We start from the raw sequence: 20,139 nt of genomic DNA, 5'->3' as shown, positions 1-20,139 counted from the left end.
CTTTGTGCCTCAGTCATTCCTCCACCCTTAAACAATAAAACTCTTGGGCTGTTCCTAACTCTGCATGTTTGGAGGTCGCAATGACTACACTGCACCAGCCCATTCTTCTTGTTCCTCTCTCCTTGATGAGAATGATGTACTCAGGTTTCCAGAAACCTTTCCCAACAATTGCTTTTGATTTACTTGTTTGGTGCTGTCCACCACATTTTTGGTGAACAGAAGATGAATGTGTCATAGCAACAAAGCCTTCTATTGTTGCAGTCACAGGATTTTTAACTGGTTTTACATTCACAGTATCCCTGTGTCAATAGACAAACTCTAAGCCTGTTTCTCAAGTCCAGTTTATCATGTTGCAAGTCAAGCAGTCTTATAGTTCATGTGCTTGGAAGAGATGTCTGAGTCAGTACATAGGCCTGTGTGTCATCTAATAAATAGAAATCAGTTGCCAGTCATACTCTGAGGACGTGCAACCCACTTATTATGGGCACTTGTTTCCATTTTTTTTTGCGTGTTCAGAGATTGAACATTACATAGTTACTGATGCATTACGGTATGCTTCAACACTGAGACTCATTCCTGAGTCAGCACAAGAGACATAGTGGGGCATTTGGGGGCAGCTGAAATGTGAATGGACAAGCACTTGGAGAGACAAAGACTTGAGCTCTTCCAGGTGTGTCCTGCAGATGTACATCCATTACCTATATATTTTGTATTTTCTATCAGTTTTCTGTATTAATTTGACATCCACTCAATACCCTCTACATTATCATAGAGAAAGATAGAATAAATATAGCTCAAAAAGAGGGATATTTGACTGGGATATTGTAAGAAATTTTAAAGAATTAGTTTGAACTATATCCCAGCAACTTTATAAAAGCATAGAAGACAGGATCGGAAGGAATCTAGAGGGATTGCCTTGTATACCCTTCTTGCCTAACTATATCTAAGTCTTTCTTGACAATTCTGGCTATTTGTTGAATTTTCTTTTTGAGAGGGCTATTGTAATAGTAGCCTTGTTGCTGACCCAGACTGCCGACACTGTTCTGTTAGTCGAGCCTTGTAAAATGTATGTCATGATGCAAAGAATTGTATGTTACAAGAGGCATATGCTCTAAACTAAAACAGGAGCTAACAATCAATGCTATAATAGTCTCAACAGCGAAAACAAGTTTTCATTCTAAGAAATACATGTATCAGTGTGTAACTTTAAAAACAAATATAACAAGATTATTGTAAAATGAATGTATGTACTATAAAAGTGATTTATATATACCTTAGTAATTCCAAATGAAAAAAAAAAATAGTTCACTCTGTTCACTTATTTAATGAAATAGTAATTCTGAGATGTGATTAAAATTTTATTTTTTTCACTAAGGAAGTGGCTTACCAATTGTCTGTAATATAGATATGATTTGGGGTTGACCATCTCAATTTTATACTTTGCCAGCATGTTGTATCTCTTCCTTATTTAAACCTTAAACTTGGATTAATCTGTACACAAGCAGAGTTTGTGCTCATGCTTACCTTCACGATAAGTACTCTGTGTGGGTGTACACCACCCCCGTGGGGTTTTTGGCTAGAAGCTCTTCAGCCTGTTAGTTTAGGAGTGGTACGTAGCCACATGGGTTGCTGGTCTGGGGGCGGTACCGTGGTAGGTAAAAAGACTATGTTGCTTTTGTGACGTGACTCGCGGTTTTGAAGAGAGATTGTATTTCTGCCTCAGCACTGCCAGACTCAGAACATAATGAGTCTTTCCATTATTTGAACTGCTAGGAAGAGCATCTCTTTTTCTTCTTGGCTCTCAGTTTTGGAGGTTAGTCACATGAGAGTGGAGGGGTGTACTAAAGGAAGCAGAAGCTAAAATACTAAGGAAGTATTACATAAAAATCCATAAGGTTAAGCTTGATTAAAACAGAGAGGTGTTACAAACATATTTGAAGATGCAGTAGGAAAAAGCCATACCTATCTATGGCCAGATCCAGCCAATAGTATTTGTGCTAGCTCTAGGCTTTATTAAATCTGCTTTGCTTTAAGCATGCCATATCGGAGAAGTTCAAGGTGTTTGCATCGATTCTTACTGAACTCATAACTGTGTTATACTTCATAAACTACTCATCATTATTCTTATGCACCTAACACAAAAATAATGGCATCAACAAAACATGGACTTGAGTATTCTTGCGTCTGTTGTCTTGTAGTTGGTATGTTGCAGTTGCACCTGTAGAATGAAAGAAAAAAAGAAAAATGTTATGATCCCATCGTCAGCTGTTTATTATAAGGGAATAATCAAGAAATCCCTTTGTACTAAAACTGAGACCTGGTGTGTATTCAAGAAAAAACAAGTAATTAATCAGGATACCAGTGTTTGTCTATTTTCAATGTTCTGATGCATCAGAAGTGATGTATGAAAGAACCTCAAACAAACATAGCTAAAGGTGTCTTCAGGACGGTGAGAAGAGCGTGCAGCAAGCTCACTGCCCTGGACTTCAAGAAAGCAGACTTTGGCCTCTTCAGGAACCTCCTTAGTAAGGTTTCATGGGATACAGTCCTAGAGGGCAGGGGGGCCCAAGACTGCTGGTCGGTATTCAAGGATCACCTGCTACGTGCTCAAGAGTGTTGCATCCCGACTAGAAGAAAGTGCAGCAGGAGTGCCAGGAGACCTCCATGGATGGACAAGGAGCTGCTGAGGAAACTTAGAGGGAAAAAAGAAGCTTATAGAAGGTGGAAGCAAGGACAGGCGGCCTGGGAAGAATACAGGAGCATTGCCTGAGAAGCTAGGGACCAGGTTAGGAAAGCTAAGGCCCAGCTAGAATTAAGTTTGGCAAGGGATATAAAAGATAACAGGAAAGGATTCTATAGATACGTAGCAAATAAAAGACAGGCTAGGGACAATGTAGGCCCTCTCCAGAAGCTATCAGGAGAACTGGCTACCATGGATTTGGAGAAGGCTGAGGTTCTTAATGACTTCTTTGCCTCAGTCTTCACCAGCAAATGCTCTGACCACACCACGAAAGTCTTGGAAAGCAAATGCAGGGACTGTGAGAGCGAAGACCTTGGGCCCACTGTAGGAGAGGATCAGGTTCAAGACCATCTTAAGAACCTGAACGTGCACAAGTCCATGGGACCTGATGAAATCCATCCACGGGTCCTGAAGGAGCTGGCGAATGAAGTTGCTAAGCCACTGTCCATCATATTCGAAAAATCCTGGCAGTCAGGTGAAGTTCCCGATGACTGGAAGAAGGGTAATATAACCCCCGTTTTCAAGAAGGGGAAGGTGGAAGATCTGGGAAACTACAGACCAGTCAGTCTCACCTCTGTGACTGGCAAAATCTTGGAACAGTTTCTCCTGGAAAACATGCTAAGGCACATGAAAAACAACGAGGTGGTTGGTGACAGCCAACATGGCTTCACTAAGGGGAAATCCTGCCTGACCAATTTGGTGGCCTTCTATGATGGCGCCACGGAACTGATGGACAGGGGCAGAGCAGTTGACGTCATCTACCTGGACTTGTGCAAAGCATTCAACACTGTCCCGCATGACATCCTTGTCTCTAAATTGGAGAGACATCAATTTGATAGATGGACCACTCGGTGGATAAAAAACTGGCTCGATGGCCGCACGCAAAGAGTTGTGGTAAATGGCTCAATGTCCAGTTGGAAACCTGTAACGAGTGGTGTCCCTCAGGGATCGGTGTTGGGACCGGTCCTGTTCAACATCTTTGTCGGTGACATGGACAGTGGGATTGAGTGCGCCCTCAGCAAGTTTGCCGATGACACCAAGCTGTGTGGTTCGGTTGATACGCTGGAGGGAAGGGATGCCATCCAGAGGGACCTTGACACGCTTGTGAGGTGGGCCGATGCCAACCTTATGAAGTTTAACCAAGCCAAGTGCAAGGTCCTACACCTGGGTCGGGGCAACCCCAGGCACTGCTACAGGCTGGGCAGAGAAGAGATTCAGAGCAGCCCTGCAGAGAAGGAGTTGGGGGTGTTGGTTGACGAAAAGCTTAACATGAGCCGGCAGTGTGCGCTTGCAGCCCAGAAAGCCAACCGTATCCTGGGCTGCATCAAAAGAAGCGTTACCAGCAGGTCGAAGGAGGTGATCCTGCCCCTCTACTCTGCTCTTGTGAGACCCCACTTGGAGTACTGCGTACAGTTCTGGTGTCCTCAACATAAAAAGGACATGGAGCTGTTGGAGCGAGTCCAGAGGAGGGCCATGAGGATGATAAGAGGGCTGGAGCACCTCCCATATGAAGACAGGCTGAGAAAGTTGGGGCTGTTCAGCCTGGAGAAGAGAAGGCTGCGTGGTGACCTCATAGCAGCCTTCCAGTATCTGAAGGGGGTCTACAAGGATGCTGGGGAGGGACTCTTCCTTAGGGACTGTAGTGGTAGGACAAGGGGTAATGGGTTCAAACTTAAACAGAGGAAGTTTAGATTAGATATAAGGAAGAAGTTCTTTACAGTGAGGGTGGTGAAGCACTGGAATGGGTTGCCCAGGGAGGTTGTGGATGCTCCATCCCTGGCGGTGTTCAAGGCCAGGTTGGACAGAGCCTTGAGCCACATGGTTTAGGGCAAGGTGTCCCTGCCCATGGCAGGGGGGTTGGAACTAGATGATCTTAAGGTCCTTTCCAACCCTTATGATTCTATGATTCTATGATTCTATGATTCCTTTTTCTAAAGCCCCATTGTACTAAGTCTGGCTGGGATGGAATTCCTTTTCTTTGAGCAGCCCCTGTGGTGCTATGTTTGGGATTTGTGACTAAACCAAAGGTGATAGCACACCAGTGGTTTGGCTGTTGCTGAGCAGCACTCGCACAGCATCAACGTTTTCTCTTTTCCCACTCTCCCCGCAGTGAGTGGGCTGGGGGTGGGCAAGGTTTGGAAGAGGACATAACCTGGACAGCTGGCTCAGGTTGACCAGAGGGATATTCTATGCCATATAATGTCACGCTCAGCAATAAAAACTGAAGGGGGGAGGTTTTGTGGGAGGTAGCCATTGCTTAGAGACTGGCTTGGGCATCAGTCTGCCTGTGGGACGTGGCAAGTAATTGCCTTTGCTTCACTGACTTTGTTTTTTTCTTCCTCTTTCCTTCACTTATTAAACTACATCTTGACCCATGAGTTTACTCACTTGTGCTCTTTCTGTTCTCTCCCCTTGTCCCACTGGGAAGGGAAGGGACAGCCATGTGGTCCTTAGCTGCTGGCCAGGGTCAGCTGACCACACCCGCCAAGCAGCATCTGTCATCTGCTCCAGTAATTCTGGAGTAGGTAATTCTGGAGCGCAAAGTAAAATATCAGATACATGTTTAATGCTGTAGGTTTCTGCTATGCACATTCATGGGGAAATCTTCATGTGAATTACATAGATCAAAAAATAAGTATTCAATTAATGTTAGTTGTTATAAACTTCCTATCAAAATGGGTTGGCGTTCAATTGAAACATTGGTGGTTTTTACTTTTTAATAGCGCCATTTACTACTTTCTTGTTAACTGTTAATATAATTTACAGTTACCAGGTTTTACCTGGCTGTTTACCATATCTAGCTAGAATAATAAAAGTACACATGAAAAATACATGTACAACCTTTAAAAAAAAAAAGAGAGAGAGAGAAAAAAAGATACAGAACCAAAACAAAGCAACGAAGTAGAGGAATGAAAACGAAATCCCTGTGAATAATGATGACTGTATTCTGCACTCCTGTAGATTTCTTGGATAAAAATGTAATCTAGAACACTGAAGGGTCCATAATATTAACATTAACATTAATGTTTCCTTAGGGCTATTCATTGTTTACTACATGAAATAGTAGGGCTCTGCGAAGTTGTATCCTCTACAAGAATATTGTGTACAATAACTCTGCAGTTTTGTACTACCACTGTTAAGAAGATATTGTTGTAATCTTGGTGGTGTTACTGCGGTAAAGTAATTTGAGAGCAGAATCTCTTAAAGCTTTCTCTATGTGAAAAACAGAGAGCTTTTGCACTAGTTCTCTCCAGGACACTACTTATTTTCATTCTGTCTATTTCAGGACACTTTTCAGACATTTTTGAAACTCATTTGCAGCTAATACCTAACTGCACAGGCAGAATCATCATACTTCAGTGCAGTTGGATTTGTATCTGATGTCTGTCAAAGGGCTTGAAAACATCTCTTGGTGGTGTGGTTTGGGTTTTTTTGGTTGTTGGTTTTTTGTTTTTTTTTTTTTTTTTGTAGGATGAGTATCTGTGTGAGATCATACGATCAGGGCAAGATGCAAAACTCACTTAAGACCGTGGGTGTCTACGCCAGTCCCAGTGAAATGGTTCATCTCAGGATGGGCTTGAGGAAATATTGACAAGTTGTTGAAATGGTGAGGGGAGGGAAGGCTGAGAGAGGAGTACCACAGAGGTAGCTGGCTCAGACATTTCAGAGGTGGAAATTAATAGAAGGGGAGCAGCAGTGCTTGAAGGCACATGCTAGTATACATACAATATGGCATATATTATTTTGAGTGATGTTCAATGCTTCAGTTTAATAGGGTGGATAACAAAGGCAGAAAGTTAGGATTTAAAATCAAACTGCTGTTGGTTACATAAAGAAACTAATCTTTAATACGTCGCAGTAGCAGTAAGTGTTTTTCCTGGGTCTTAGGACTGGAATCATTGCTTTACTAGAGGATATGGTATCATTACGTTATGATAAGTGGTTTATAAACACGTTCTTGTTTGAAACAAATAAATAGACCTAACAGACCTTTTCAAAAGTTGCTCATTTAGGTTTACTGTAACTATTAAATGTTGCAAGTATATTAAAAAAATACTTAAGACAAAACATTTAGTGTTTTACAGATCCCTCGGGTAAGTGATATAAACTGATAATCTGTCACTGTGAATAATGAGCAAAGTAATTCCAGATTTGGAAATGTTTCTTTGAATACCTGAAATACTTTGTTGTTCAGGAAAAACCTGTAGCAGTCAAGATCAGAAAGATTTGTGTATGTGAATTTGATTATTAAAACATTAATGTCAGAATGAAAGCTGTCACTTACCTTGGTTTGAGAAGATGCAGATCTGCATTTATGCAGATGTTATGTTAACTGGTTAATGTTATGTTAACTGGTGAAATCATCAAAACAAGAAGATCTGCTACCTTGCGAAGTAAGTTGAAGAATCCCTCAAATAACCTTACCATGGAATTTTCCCTGCATCTTGGATATACTTGGGGAGAAGAAATAATTTTGCCTTTCATCATAGGCTAAAAGTTGACTTTTATTCAGAAATGGCTTTTAAAGGCTATTTTTTCAATAAAAAATAGGTGATTCTGTTATAATAAATTTTCTGAATTTCTGTACTAAGCAGTTTTGAAGTTTCAACAATATTTATCTTTAATTATACTTTCAATTGTAAATAATAGAGAACAGATGTTTGTGGAATTTTTGTAGCTTTTATATGCCAGAGCCACATGTACATGGACAAAAAAATTATGTTTTTTTGTGTGACAAAGCAATTCAAATTTCTATCTGAAAATTTTGTGGAAGGTAACTCAACATAAACAAACTGAACTGTAACTTGTGGTGGCAAAAGCTGGTGTGTATTATTTTGAATGATTAAACATAATATGACTAAAACACCTTCTTAAAGAAAAATTGTTTTGATCTAGACAAAACAAATGGAAAATCAGCTTTATTAGGAATTATTTCTAAGGAAGCTACATGAGATGCTAAGATGTGTTATGTTTTATGCTTTCTTGTTTTTGATTTCCAAAGATGAGTTTTGTTCACATAGAGGAAAAATACCATAGAAACTATTACCTTAAAATTTCTTTTGACTTAGAAAAAGCTGACCGAGAGAATACTGTGGCAGGAGATAAAGACGTAAACCAGCCTTCCAGTAACCAAAGTATACAGCCAGAGATACAAGACCAGTCCATCTGGGGAAATCGCACTGATGGTGACCTCATCAGAAGTAAGTATTTCCAGCAGAAATTGCTGCCGCTTAGGCTTGCTTTTGCAGTGTAATGGGATACTGCCTGTTGACTCTGTTAAATGTGTGTCAGATGCAATTGTGTTGCAACTATAATGCATGCCTACTGAATTTATTATTTCCCAGAATGACTCCTGTCAGCATGCATAAGCAGTGAGTTCAAAGAAAAGTATGGTTTGAATGGTGCACTATAATATAGACCTGTGAAACATCTACATTTTAAAGCCTTATTGTTATATTCTTCTCTTATCATTCGTCATGGGATCTGTATATTTAGTAGGCACATGGGCTGCAGAATGCAGCTGTGCTGAATGCCACTGCCCTTGATTTCTCAGGTTATACATTTAAGTGGCACAGTAAACTATGCTGAGAGCAGTTGCTTCCAGATGCACTCAGTACTGGTCAGGTGTAAGTTTATAAAGAGCTTTGAATCCTAAAGTAGTTATTCCTTTCAAAACTAGAAGGATGTTGTAAGACAAGGTTTAGGCCTAAGCTATGGAATTGTGTTTTTTTTTTTACAAGTCCATGTTCCTAGTGTATGTCTTAAATGCTTTAAAACATGAAAAGGGATGCAAGATTATTCCCAATTTTCTGTCTTGAACTGAAGATCATATGTTGTTCAAAAGATCATCCACAATTGCACCCTCCCAAGGCAAAAATATTTCTGTCAACTGCCAGAGCTAATGCTACTTTAAAATTCTGTGAATGCTTGAACATTAGTTGCTCAAGGGAGGGGCTGCATGAGAAATTGTTCTCTAATTATAGGGTGTATTCAGAAAGCATATGGACTAAATGCTAAGCAGTGAGCCAGCTCTCGGAGATTGTTGTCTGACCACACACTTCGGGGTCAGTCTGTCTTTACACTGCACATGTACTACACTGTACACACTGGGGTAAATTCGTATTTCTGAACCTGCTGTTGTCAATACTAGTTATTTTCTGGGGAGTTATCTCTTTCTTTTTACGTTTGTTTTGTTTGTTGGTTTTTTAGTCTTATCTACACATTCAACATCTGAACTTTGCATTAGCATTTGGAGTTCTTTTCAAATCTTAGTTAATCCTTTTTTCTAAATAATGAATCCTGGTAAATACTTATACCCTTAATGTATTGAATAGTTATCTAGATCCTTTACAGGAAACGAATTTAGCATGTCAGATAGTTATCTGACAATTTAAGAATAATTCTTAAAGGACTCTAAAGAGGGAGAATTGTCCTGAATAGCTTCAGAGTTTACTTAATCCCAAAAGATTATTGTTTTAAACCTAACTGTCCCTGGACAAGCAATTGCTTTGTGCTTGTGTTGAGGACATGGGAAGGTGCATATAGCATCTGCTGCTTTTGGAGTGGCCTCCTTCTCCTTCCCTCTTCCTAGAGGCTTCCTTATTTCCGGACCCATGGGAAAGCAGATTTATTTTGGAGCAGCTACCAGCACACCTGAGCTATGGAGGAAAGAACCAAGGACAGTAGGATGGTGCTGTGCTTCCTGTAATCTGTTCACCACAAGGACATATTGTAGTGGCTGCACTGGAAAGAGGGAGAGGAAAAGATCATGTTTTTCAAGGTATAGTAGAAATTGCATCAGACTCTGCAGGTCCCTGGTAAAGTGACTTGACAGGTATATGCAGTTATATGTGTCTGTGATGGGAGGCTTATCTGCCACTGAAGTAAGAAAGTATCAGGAAAAAGGGCAAAGGCAGGATAAAATTCAGAGTTGTAATGTACTGCTCCAGTGTGTGCAACTGTGCTCCTGGAGTCAGCTGTAGTTTTACCTTTGATTTTATGAAAAGCAAGTTGAAGAGAAAGCTGGAAGCTTCTAAAACTCCTGGTCTTAATAACTGAGTTTTGTGTAGTAGTGGCTTTATTATGAGACATGTCTGAGTAGCTGCTATGATGCTGCAATCCTCTCTTTGTTTCAATTTAATGATTTCTTTTAACCTTCAGTGTAAATGTTTTCTAGATGGAAGAAACAAAAATGATGAAATTAAAACAGCTTCTTTTTCTTTTTGGGGGGGGCTGTGGCTATGAATAGGGAAGTCTGTTCTACTTAAAAAAATTGAGGAACACTGCCTCTATTACAAGTACTTCTTGTAGTTTGCAGAAGTTTTACAACTCAATCTACTTAGTAAGTTTGAAAAAATAAGAACTCAAGTTTGAAAAATAGAACAAGTAGAGCAAAGAGAAGTTTGTTTATCACAATATTACTTAGGTATTTCATCTAAAATAACAAGTATTGTAGCTCAGAATGGCTGTGATTCAACCAGATCTATTACCCCACTAGACTAAAGTTTGCAGAATGCTGCATATTGAAAGAAGCTTGAGGTTAGAAATAAAGTGTTTTAATCATTATGGTCTATTTAAAAACTCTTCAAATTGTTTTAGACAAGGCATACTTCAATTTTCTAAGGTACGAACAACCATTCACTGTCCTAATGATTCAGTTTCTTTTTTCCCATACAGATTGTTTTCCACCCCCACAGTTGATACATACTCCATTTGAGTTAGCCTCATTTTTCACTTTATAAATATTTCCAGTATTTCATTTCCAAGGTTTTCCTTGTTTGCAGTTGTTTTATCCTGCTGTTATATGGAAGTAGATTAATCAGTCAGTTTTACTGGCACACCAACAATGAAGTCCAGTGTTAGAGGCTCTGTAATGACTTCATTATGTATGATTTCTCATTTGCACTTGTGAACTCGGTTTACCAGGCAACATCAATAAACTAAAATGCTGCTCCCGTTTTCTACAGTAAGGTGTTTTTAGTTCATCTTGCTCTGCCCTTGCAGTCCTTTTCTCAAGCCCCCTTTTTTAATTTCTAGATTATGAGATTTCTCCAGATTAGCCCTTTCCCCACCTCCTTCAGAGCATCCCTTCTCTCCTCCCAAGTGGAAATGTTCATAATACCCTGGGTAAATGGGTAATCTTATGGGAAGTTTCAACCAAGGAATTAATTGCTTTTGAAGAGAGCTTGAGAGTCAAAAGGTTACAGTATACTGATATATAAACAGGGAATAACTAAATGAGAAGAAAATAGTTATACTACCTTTCTGAGTTAATTGTTAATACACCTGCATGACTGCTACTTGAATACTGTGTTCAGTGAGAGAAGGATCAGGGGAGAACCACAAATATATCAGGAATGACTGGAGTAGTTGAAAACATGCCTTATTGTGGAAAACCTCCTAGAATTAAATCTGTTTAGTGTTAACAAGGGGGTAAAAAGGTGCTTCCCTAGTCCCTAAGAAGCATGATACCACAAAACCCAGAAATTTCTTAAGACAATTCATCAACTGCAGCAGACAAAGGGAGAACTAGATGTAATGCCTGGAAGTTCAGTTAGACTAGAAATAAGGTGCACATTTTTTAACGGAGTATTTAAGAACAGGAAGAACTGCCAAATATTTAGTGGTTTTAGGTGTGCTTTATTCTTCACAAGGTGGCCATTGTTATCCATATCTTTCAATTTTAGAACCTGAGTAAGGGAGAGACTCTTTCTCATAGTGATTCCCGCAAACTGGGATAACCTCTATATTTTTCAGCTCAGGTATTCTTCAAGGCAACATTGAGACCTATTCCTTTCCACTTACAGATGCATACGTATTTTGTGTTTTATTGCAGGCTGTAGAGGTTCTGCTTTTCAAAAGAGCTTAGCCTTAGAATAGCTCCATCTGCTTTTCCTTCTTCTTCGTCAATGCGTTTTAAATATCTGCAGACACCTTCTGCTTATTTTCATTGTATGATCTGGTGGCTTGTAGTGGTAATGTTCTGCTTCTGTTGTCACTCAGCTTTGGCAAGTGAGGAAGAGTGGATGCTAAAACATGCAGTTGAGTAACTAGTGGCTATAGGAATGAAGCCATAGGTGGTTTTGCTTCTCCATGTTACTACAATGCCCTGCTTTGTTCTTTGAGAAAGGTTGGGGATTATTTTTGCTCTATAAAAAAAAAAAAAAAGCTACAAGGCTGGGTTTCAGAATACTTAGGCAGAATTTTTACAATGGGTACTGGGTTATCATTAGTGTGTGCTGTTACTCAGGGGAAGAAATGTTTAGGAGGGAAGAAAATGCCAGTCTTGGAACACTATTTGCTTGTGAGGATTTAATCTCCTTTCTGGTTCTCAAGCAGGACCTTAGCTATGTGATATTTAAGAAAACAAAAAACATCTACCATAGATTCAAATTGTCATGAATAATTGATTAATAATAACCCAATTCTCAAGATTAATACCTAAAATATGCCCATGTTTTACAGATAGAAAGGTCATTGCTATCCATCATTTCCTAGCTTCAATTGCCTCTCTCTCCTGCATGAAACACCCTCCCGATAAGAGTGGTTCTTCGGAGAAAGGGGTGCTTCATTCAGATCAGTGGGGATTAAACAATTTTACATGTTCTTGTGCCCACTATTTTATTTATTACAGTCTTCTTTCTTGTGTTTTGTTTTATTGAAATATACACCTAGATATTTTAATATTTTTGTTTTCTATATTTTTATGTTGACATTTTTACTTTTAATTTATCTTTACATAAATAATGACTTTATTTAATTTTCACATGTGAAGATTCCCTTTTCCCTTTGGCTAAGTGACTGATCTCTGTAGCTTAAATTATGCTTTGGGTTTGGGACTTTTTTTCCAAGAAGATTAAGATAATCTGCTGTTAGAACTGTTCTTTTTGTTTGATATTAATCCAAGTTTATCTTCTCAGCTAATTTATGGTGCAGAGTCAGCTTATAGTTATTGTGATTTCAAGTGACTTTTTTCACTCTGTCTATAAAATATTGCACAGAGCTAGGAGTAACTTACATGGTTCTCTTGAAAGCTAGAAAGTATGACAGTCATCTTGCAGCGTAACTGAGTGTGTGAGTACAGAAATTGTGCAGAATAGATTAATGGAAATTATTCAAAATATATTGCTGAGTCTGAAAGGTGTATTCTTTTAGTTAAAGAAGTGATTTATGTATGATGTTCCAAATATGCCCAGGTATAAAAAACGGCAAACCTATGAATGAAAAAAGCTTTAATCAGTTCAATACTTAACTACAGGAGTGCAGTATTTGATATTTAGATCCTTCTTTAAAAAGGATAAATCTTTGAGGAATCTGGCAAGTAGAAGAAAGAAAGGTGTGAAGGTCTTCCCTGAGAACTCCTCCCAGAGAGATTTTCTAATCCTCTCCCAAGCTAGTACTAGCCTTAGTTACTTCTGTTTCTCCCTCTGAACTGGCAGATCTCATGCTACTTCTGTTCTGAAAGTCGTCAGATAACTCTGCTCATGTCTCTTGAGGAGCCTGATGTTTTTAACTTCGTCCCAACCAGCTGTAAATGGGTGACAACACAAGCATTTTTGAAAACATTCTTTGAAAATATTGTGCATGAGCTAGTCCTTTAGCACAACACAGGTGGTAGAATGTGATTTACTATAATAGTTTTTTACTGGTTTTGGCTGGGCAAAAGTTAATTTTCATAGCTGCTTACCAGGGTTATGCTGTGGCAAGTTTTCAGCCACCAAATAGTGAACTATGACTTCGATTATATAAACTGGAAGTTACCTGTGTTGTAGAGCATATTCAGAGTACTCATGCCAGTTAAGAGAAAGCATCTCATAAAGGTGGTAGTGAAAATTATGCTGTTTAACAAAATTTTGGAATTCATTTGGCTTACAGGCAGGTCAGTGTGTTGTGCATTAGAAGTACTAGAGCCTGTGAAGGACCCATGGATTTACTCCTACTGATGATACACCAGTTGAAGCTGAGGAGAAGAATGAATAACAGTACTTCGGCAGTGGGCTGAGAAATACAAATGAAAAATCAGAAGCCAGTGCTATCAGGATACCAAGAGACGAAACATTTTCAGTATTCCAGATAGACTAATCAGGGTTTGCAGCTGGTGCACACATACTCAACTGGAGCTCATGTTTGCTACTGTTCATCTGAGTCTTGATGATTCAGCTGGGCTTGTTTAGATTTCCCTCCTCTTTTTTTTAATGGATAAAGATGACACACTCTTTCCAGTCTCAACCTGGAAAACTTCTGCAGAAAGTTAGGCCTTTTCTTGTTGAAAGTGTATCCATCTCACCACTTTCATTTCCCTTAGGAATTTCTGGGATCAAACCTCTCAGCTGAGAAAATTTTGCATCTAGGGAATTTCACAGCTCATTGTTGCACAACCATAGCATTTTGATTTAATTTCACCATCTCCTGGGCAAAGAGGCATTTTCACGGTAGCTATATCCTTACAGTTAGTCTTCAAAGACTTGGTCTTTTGTGTTTACAGAAGATGTCTGTGGAATGCCCCACATGTCGCTGAATTAGTAGCCCCTTACTTGTAAATGGAGCTGCTGTGGGATGCACGTTTTCTCTGTAGCCTCTTCCCTTCAACTCTATGTTGAACGTTTTGAAGCAATGCAGTTAATGATGGACTGCAAAGGGTGACGAATTTGTATACTCTGTGGTGACTCCATGTGGAGAAATAAACTTCTTTGTTGATCCATTTACAGAATAGTAGTCAAACTTCAGTGAGAACTTCAAACTGCACCAGATGACCGTAAGATAGGTGCATGTGTTCGGCATATCACTAGTAGCCAGAATTACCTGGAGCCTTTCATTTTCTGTGTTACCTTACTTCTGACTCTCAGAACATAATCTGATTTTATGGTCTGAGGCTGGGGAAGTTTGGATGACAATAATCATCAGTACCAGACAAAGGTGAAATTCTTCAAGTAGTGTGAAGGTTACTGTGCTTGCTGTGTTTGAGCCTGAAGTAAACTGTATCTTAATTTCAGAATATTTTAATTTGTTGTATTGGTACTGTCTCAGAATTAATGTGGTGTTTTGCCTCGGTGGGAAAGAATATTTATGTTCTTTTCCTGATTAGTTCCTTGTACAGGGGAAAAAGTACAATACATTTGTAGTAGTTCCTTGAAGAGGAAGAGTACTAAAATTCTGACTGTGTTCTACGTGAAATATTATCCTACAAAACCAACGAGTCAGTGTGGTTTCAGTCTGCTATTTTAAGTGCTACCGGTATTGTTAGCCATTTTTAGCAAAGAAAACACCAAATTACAAAGTGTGCAAAAGTATCATAATGCAACTTGTACTTTCAGGAACCTGTTTTCTGGCAAGGATGTCTTGAACTTAAAACATTACAAAAATTCTCTTAGTTTTTCTGTTTAAAATTTTATTTTATATTTGCTGTTGTGTGTGTGAAACACTTGGAGTAGGTTTATACAGCTGAAAAATAGTACTGTATATTGTGTTTACATCAAAATTACTAAATTCTTCAAAATTTAGAGAGTCAAAATAGTTTTTAATCTTTCAAATTTTGTATTTGCTGGTAAAAAAGTGAAAGATGAAGAGGGGCTCATGGTCACAGCAGAGGGCTTAGCTAAGTAATTATGGTTAAACATTTTTCTTCTTTAAATAGCTATCCAGAGGAAAGAAAGGTATGCATACTACTTGTTCTTCATTCTGGTAATATCTGCAGTGCAAAAGTACCCACAAGTACCTTTCCCTGAAGGTATTTTTGTAAAGGATGAGGAAAAACAGGAGCCTAAGGCCTATTTGTGTGTTGTGGTGCTGGTGCTGGTGGTTTTTTGTTTTCTCTTAAAAGAAATTATTCATGATGCAAACCCAAAGGATCCCTTTGAAAAAGTCAAATGTCAAAAAGCTATGGTCACTTGGGCTATTTCTAATACTGGTTTTGTTAACTCATACTGATGAGGTAGGCCTCCAAAAATACAGAGGCTTGATTTAAGAGAATAATGAATTATTTCCACCTAAGTCTTAACTATTTTTAAATAAACAGTAGTATTCTGGCATGTGAGAAACAGGTTTTTGCATGGAAACTATGCTTATAATTTTTGATCATGGAATGCAAACCCATTGCATTCTAACACAAGAGGTTTCAAATTCTGAGGTTTATGTCTGGACCCATGAAATTTAGAGGCTTAAATTTTTCCTTTTAAACCTGTTTCCCTCAAATGGGGTGCAATGTCGCAATTATCATGTTATTACTTTAATCTGAAGCTATAAATATTATGATACTTGTTTAGAGAAAATTGTAAGATTTAACAATGCTAATGTTAATTAGAGCAGAATTTCAACTAAGAGGCTGTTTCCTCTTGCAGAAGTTCCTCAATCTTAATTGACTTTTACTGATTTATAGCTCAGACTTAAGGTTGTATAATGTTTGCATAAAATGTTATGAAGTTTACTTTTGAGACAAATCAAGTAGAGCAGGCTGTTAGGCAAGCCTATGAAATATGTGGCCTATGAGTCAGATTTGATCTTCATGACAAGTTTTTGCCCCTGAGAGATAGCATAAGCTGTTTGCCCGTTCCTCAGCAGAGCAAGAGCAAGCCTGCCTTCAAGTATGGGTAGCTCTGAAATACATCTTTCTTCAGAAGTTAAAGCTCTTCGCTAGGTGGAAGGCATGTACCCTTTCCTTCTTTATTAGGACAGATGCATAGTTTAACTGCATTCTGGCAAATTAAAATAAAACTCACATTTTAACAGAAAAACAATGAAAGATTATTATGCTGTCCAAAATTTGCCATAAGAGCAGTGTCAAACCAGAGTGAACATCTTTTAGGTCTTCACAATTCTGAAATACAGGAGATTAGTGAACAGTAGTCTTTTTGCTTGAATTTCAAAATAAAGGAAACAGTAAGCTTTAGTGAGAAGATCTGGGATCAGCCTGCTTGGGAAGGATTGTCTGAGTGATTAAACCGAATTTTTCACAAGATGATACAAAAAAAAAAAAATTTGGATGGTGCAGCGGGATATGGAGCTAACTTTGGGGTAATGCACATGTAGTTTTCATATATGTAATTTTACTAAATTACACCAGCTCATCTAATAATTTAGTATTTCCTAGCTCACTTTGTAACTATGACTTTATAAAGTATTTCCCTACCTCGGTATATATTCCTTATATTGTGTGCTGACTTTTTAGTGATAATAGTCCCTAGCATATTTATGATGTAAAATCAGTATTGAGAAATATTTTCATATGGGAATAGATCTTTCAGTGGGGCTATGCACTAATCATTCTGTAAAGTATCTAGCAGATACTGTCTAGCAGATAGAGTATGTTCATGCATCTGAAGTAGTTAGAAAGATCTTCTATATGTTTCATAGTCTTCATCACAGCCATTTTGTAAACTGTTCTGTTCTGGATCAAGACTTGGAAACTTGAAACTAGTATGAGTTTTGTATTTACAACAAATAAGACACTGTTTACCTTTGGAAAGGTGTCAAAGGGAAAAACCAACACACAACACCATTTTAAAGGAGGAATTCTAGTAAAAGTTACCTCTTTTTTTTTTTTTCCCTCCTTTCCTCTTCTTGTTCCTTTCCTTTGGCTGTTACTTCATCTGCTTCTCTATCTGCTTGATTTTCTGATTCCCATCTGTAGGGTAGTGTTATGCCTGAGGAGTCTTTTCCCTACAATTTAATTGATAGACTCAATCTTAATTTTAAATAATTTACTGTTTGGTTTTGACTATTTGCATATTGTATAGTATCCGCTACTGTAGCTCTGAGAAGAGCAGCCTAACGGAGAGACCTCATTTGCTGTGCTATGCTCCCTCCTTGAAGCTGGCAAAATAAAACCTCCTTGAAAATAACCTGGCAAAAGCTCTCTCTTGTTATAGCATCTGCATCCACACCAGGGATTCTGCTGGGATAGCTGGAATAGGACAAGAAGTTTAGATCTCATTATCAATATTTTGTTGGGTATTTGTGGAACAGGTCCTTATGGAAAAGGTGAGAAGCGTTGTTTGATAGCACAGGCAAGGTTCCTGTAGAATAATCCACTTTGCTCTCAAAACTTTAAGTCAGAGTTAGAAATCCATTTCACAATGACTGTAACATAATGGCACTTCAAAGTTTTGATCAGTAAAAAAAAATCTTTTAGAAATTATGGTAGTTTTGGAATAAAGTATATGGATTGGTGATACAATAGGGAAGTGGTGGTTATCCTGGTAGAGTCAAACTTGGAAGAGTGTTTAAGGTTTGATCCCATTCTTAATAAATGGTTCGACATCCCCTTCCCCATATTTATTTTATAAAGTAAAAAGAGAAAAGACTGACCCATCCCTATTATGTTACTATCTCTAAGCCTTTTCTCTTTTCTGTTTGCATAATTTTCTCTAGTCCTCCTTTCCCTCTTTTTTTGTTTATTTGAACAGTCCTTTTTCCTGTTTCCCCACTTTTTTCTCTATTACAGTTACATATTTGTAAGCAATGACAGGAAGGTTGTTCTTAGAGGCTGACTGGAAATGTTTTTAAAGTGCTTCAGTGTATATAAAGGCCTGTTCAGTTCAGCTTCGGTGTGTTAACATCAACATTTAAGCTGTTTGGTAAGTAGCAGTGAACCTTCTTATTAGAATGATTATTTTGATTACCAGAAAATTAACAGTAAATTACACATTATGAAAAGAAACTGTGTATTCGGGGAAAACAAAACAACTGTTAAATATTACAGGCACACTATGAAAATCTTAGCTTCTGCAGTCATGTGATAATGTGAGATTTAATTTTTTATAAAATAAACAAAAAATTAACCTGGTCTTAGTCTGTAACTACTGACAAAAGCTGAAAGTTAAAGACGCAAAATTGACAATGCCAATAAAAAAGGTGTATTTAAAAAGAAACTTTTGATGTTTTTTGAGTAGTTTGGTTTGGCAGTACCGTACTATACAGAAAGAAGGAATATTGTCTAAATTAATGTATCACTAATTAAATATAAGGTGGTAGGGAGATGTTCCCATTGTGAGCTGTTAATTCCAGCAGCCTGAGAAAATGATATGGCCTAATAAAATATAGCTAGTTATGCTGAAGGAACAGTAAAGAAAAGGCTGCTGGAATTAACTCCAAGTGGCAGGGCTATCATAGCAGTGCAAATAAAATGGCAGATGGCATGAATCTTTAGTAGAGTGGATAAGGGTGTATAAAAACCAGGCATTTATGTCCTTTTGGCAGTTGTTTGAATGGTTTCCTAAAGGCTTTTTTGTTCACGGCCAAGAAATGCAAGAAGTGAGGCTGAGGTGTTTCCCAAGCACAGAACAGCTGCACGCCACAAGGGGATGGAGGCAGCAGTTTGGCTCACCCATAGCCAGCCTGTCGAGCTGCTGTTGCTCATGGTGACGTGAATGCTTTTGTGGGGCTGAAGGCTTGTGTAAGCAGTAATGGAAGCTTGTTTGCATGTGTTGTAGTTGCTGTCTTTGCTATAAGCAAATGTTGCCACTGTACTTTGGATCTTTTTGGGTAAAAGGAGCTTGCTGCTTCAGCTGTGGCTTTTTAAAGCTCTTGAATTGTAAAAGGACAAAAAAAGTAACTGTAAATTATAAATGCTGTTCCTTCAGCTTCCTTGCAAAAGCATGTAACAAAATGGTATTAGATGTAGAAATGGATAGTTGTCAGTATTGTGAATAACATTAATGTAACACAGATTTAACTGCTGTATCTATACTCTGTTTAAAAAAAAAAAAGTAATGGTGATTAGTGTGGAGAAGGATTGTCTTTTTCTCTGCAAATAAAGGAAAGTATGTCTTCTAAATAAGACAAACAAGGTTTTCAGAAAAAAGATCCCTGTTGCAAGAAGCACTGATGCAAAGCATGGGCCTTGTCCAAATTTAAATGCTACTTAGAAGTATTTTTAAACAAAGGCTGAACTAATAAACTTCAGTGGGCCAAATTACATAGTTTTATAAATTGAAAGAAATATTTTTTATATTTTTAGTAGAGTATTAAAATGATCCCATATGTAATGTTGAATGCCTTTAAGGATGTTGAAATAAAAATACTCCATTTCTGTATGTTAGAGATAAAAACCAGTTTTCTGCTGCTATTCAGTCAGTTCTGCAGTATAAGGACTTGCAGGTGCTATTGGCCTCCACTATATTTGAAACAGTTTGGGCACAATAATTTCATAGAGACTTTTATCTTGTTTCATGAACAGAGTGGAGAATCAGAATTTTAACTCAGTTGTGGATGAAAGAAAAAGGTTTTGCAGGTAATTTCATCCTGTTAAGACAATTTACTTGCTTCTTCAGATAATCTGGTGCTTTCTCCTTTGCATTAATGCATTTGTTTCTCTGAATTTTCATGCTTGTAGCTGTTGGTCGCTGATGTGACGCTGTATTTTTCTAGCAGGACAGATTTGTAACCGCGTGGCTCAGATACCA

At 38.2% G+C, this 20,139-nt stretch overlaps 1 protein-coding gene across 8 annotated transcripts in view; it reads left to right on the top strand.

Moving 5' to 3' along the window:
• MDFIC (MyoD family inhibitor domain containing) overlaps window positions 1-20,139 on the top strand; it is a 54,026-nt gene that overhangs the window by 8,418 nt on the left and 25,469 nt on the right. For 4 of the 8 annotated variants that reach the window (XM_030481091.1, XM_030481094.1, XM_030481095.1 and 1 more), the window contains exon 3: window positions 7,810-7,941. The exons of 2 other annotated variants lie outside the window; for them this stretch is intronic. In XM_030481091.1, the coding sequence (XP_030336951.1) occupies window positions 7,810-7,941 (132 nt within the window). Of the gene's footprint in view, window positions 1-6,211; window positions 6,274-7,809; window positions 7,942-13,604; window positions 13,992-20,139 lie in introns of those variants that run through there. 2 more of the 8 variants (XM_030481093.1, XM_030481098.1) reach the window with 2 other exon arrangements.

Source organism: Strigops habroptila, chromosome 3 (assembly GCF_004027225.2).
Source record: "Strigops habroptila isolate Jane chromosome 3, bStrHab1.2.pri, whole genome shotgun sequence".
NCBI lineage: Eukaryota > Metazoa > Chordata > Aves > Psittaciformes > Psittacidae > Strigops > Strigops habroptila.
This window is presented reverse-complemented; position numbering and strand designations above follow the sequence as displayed.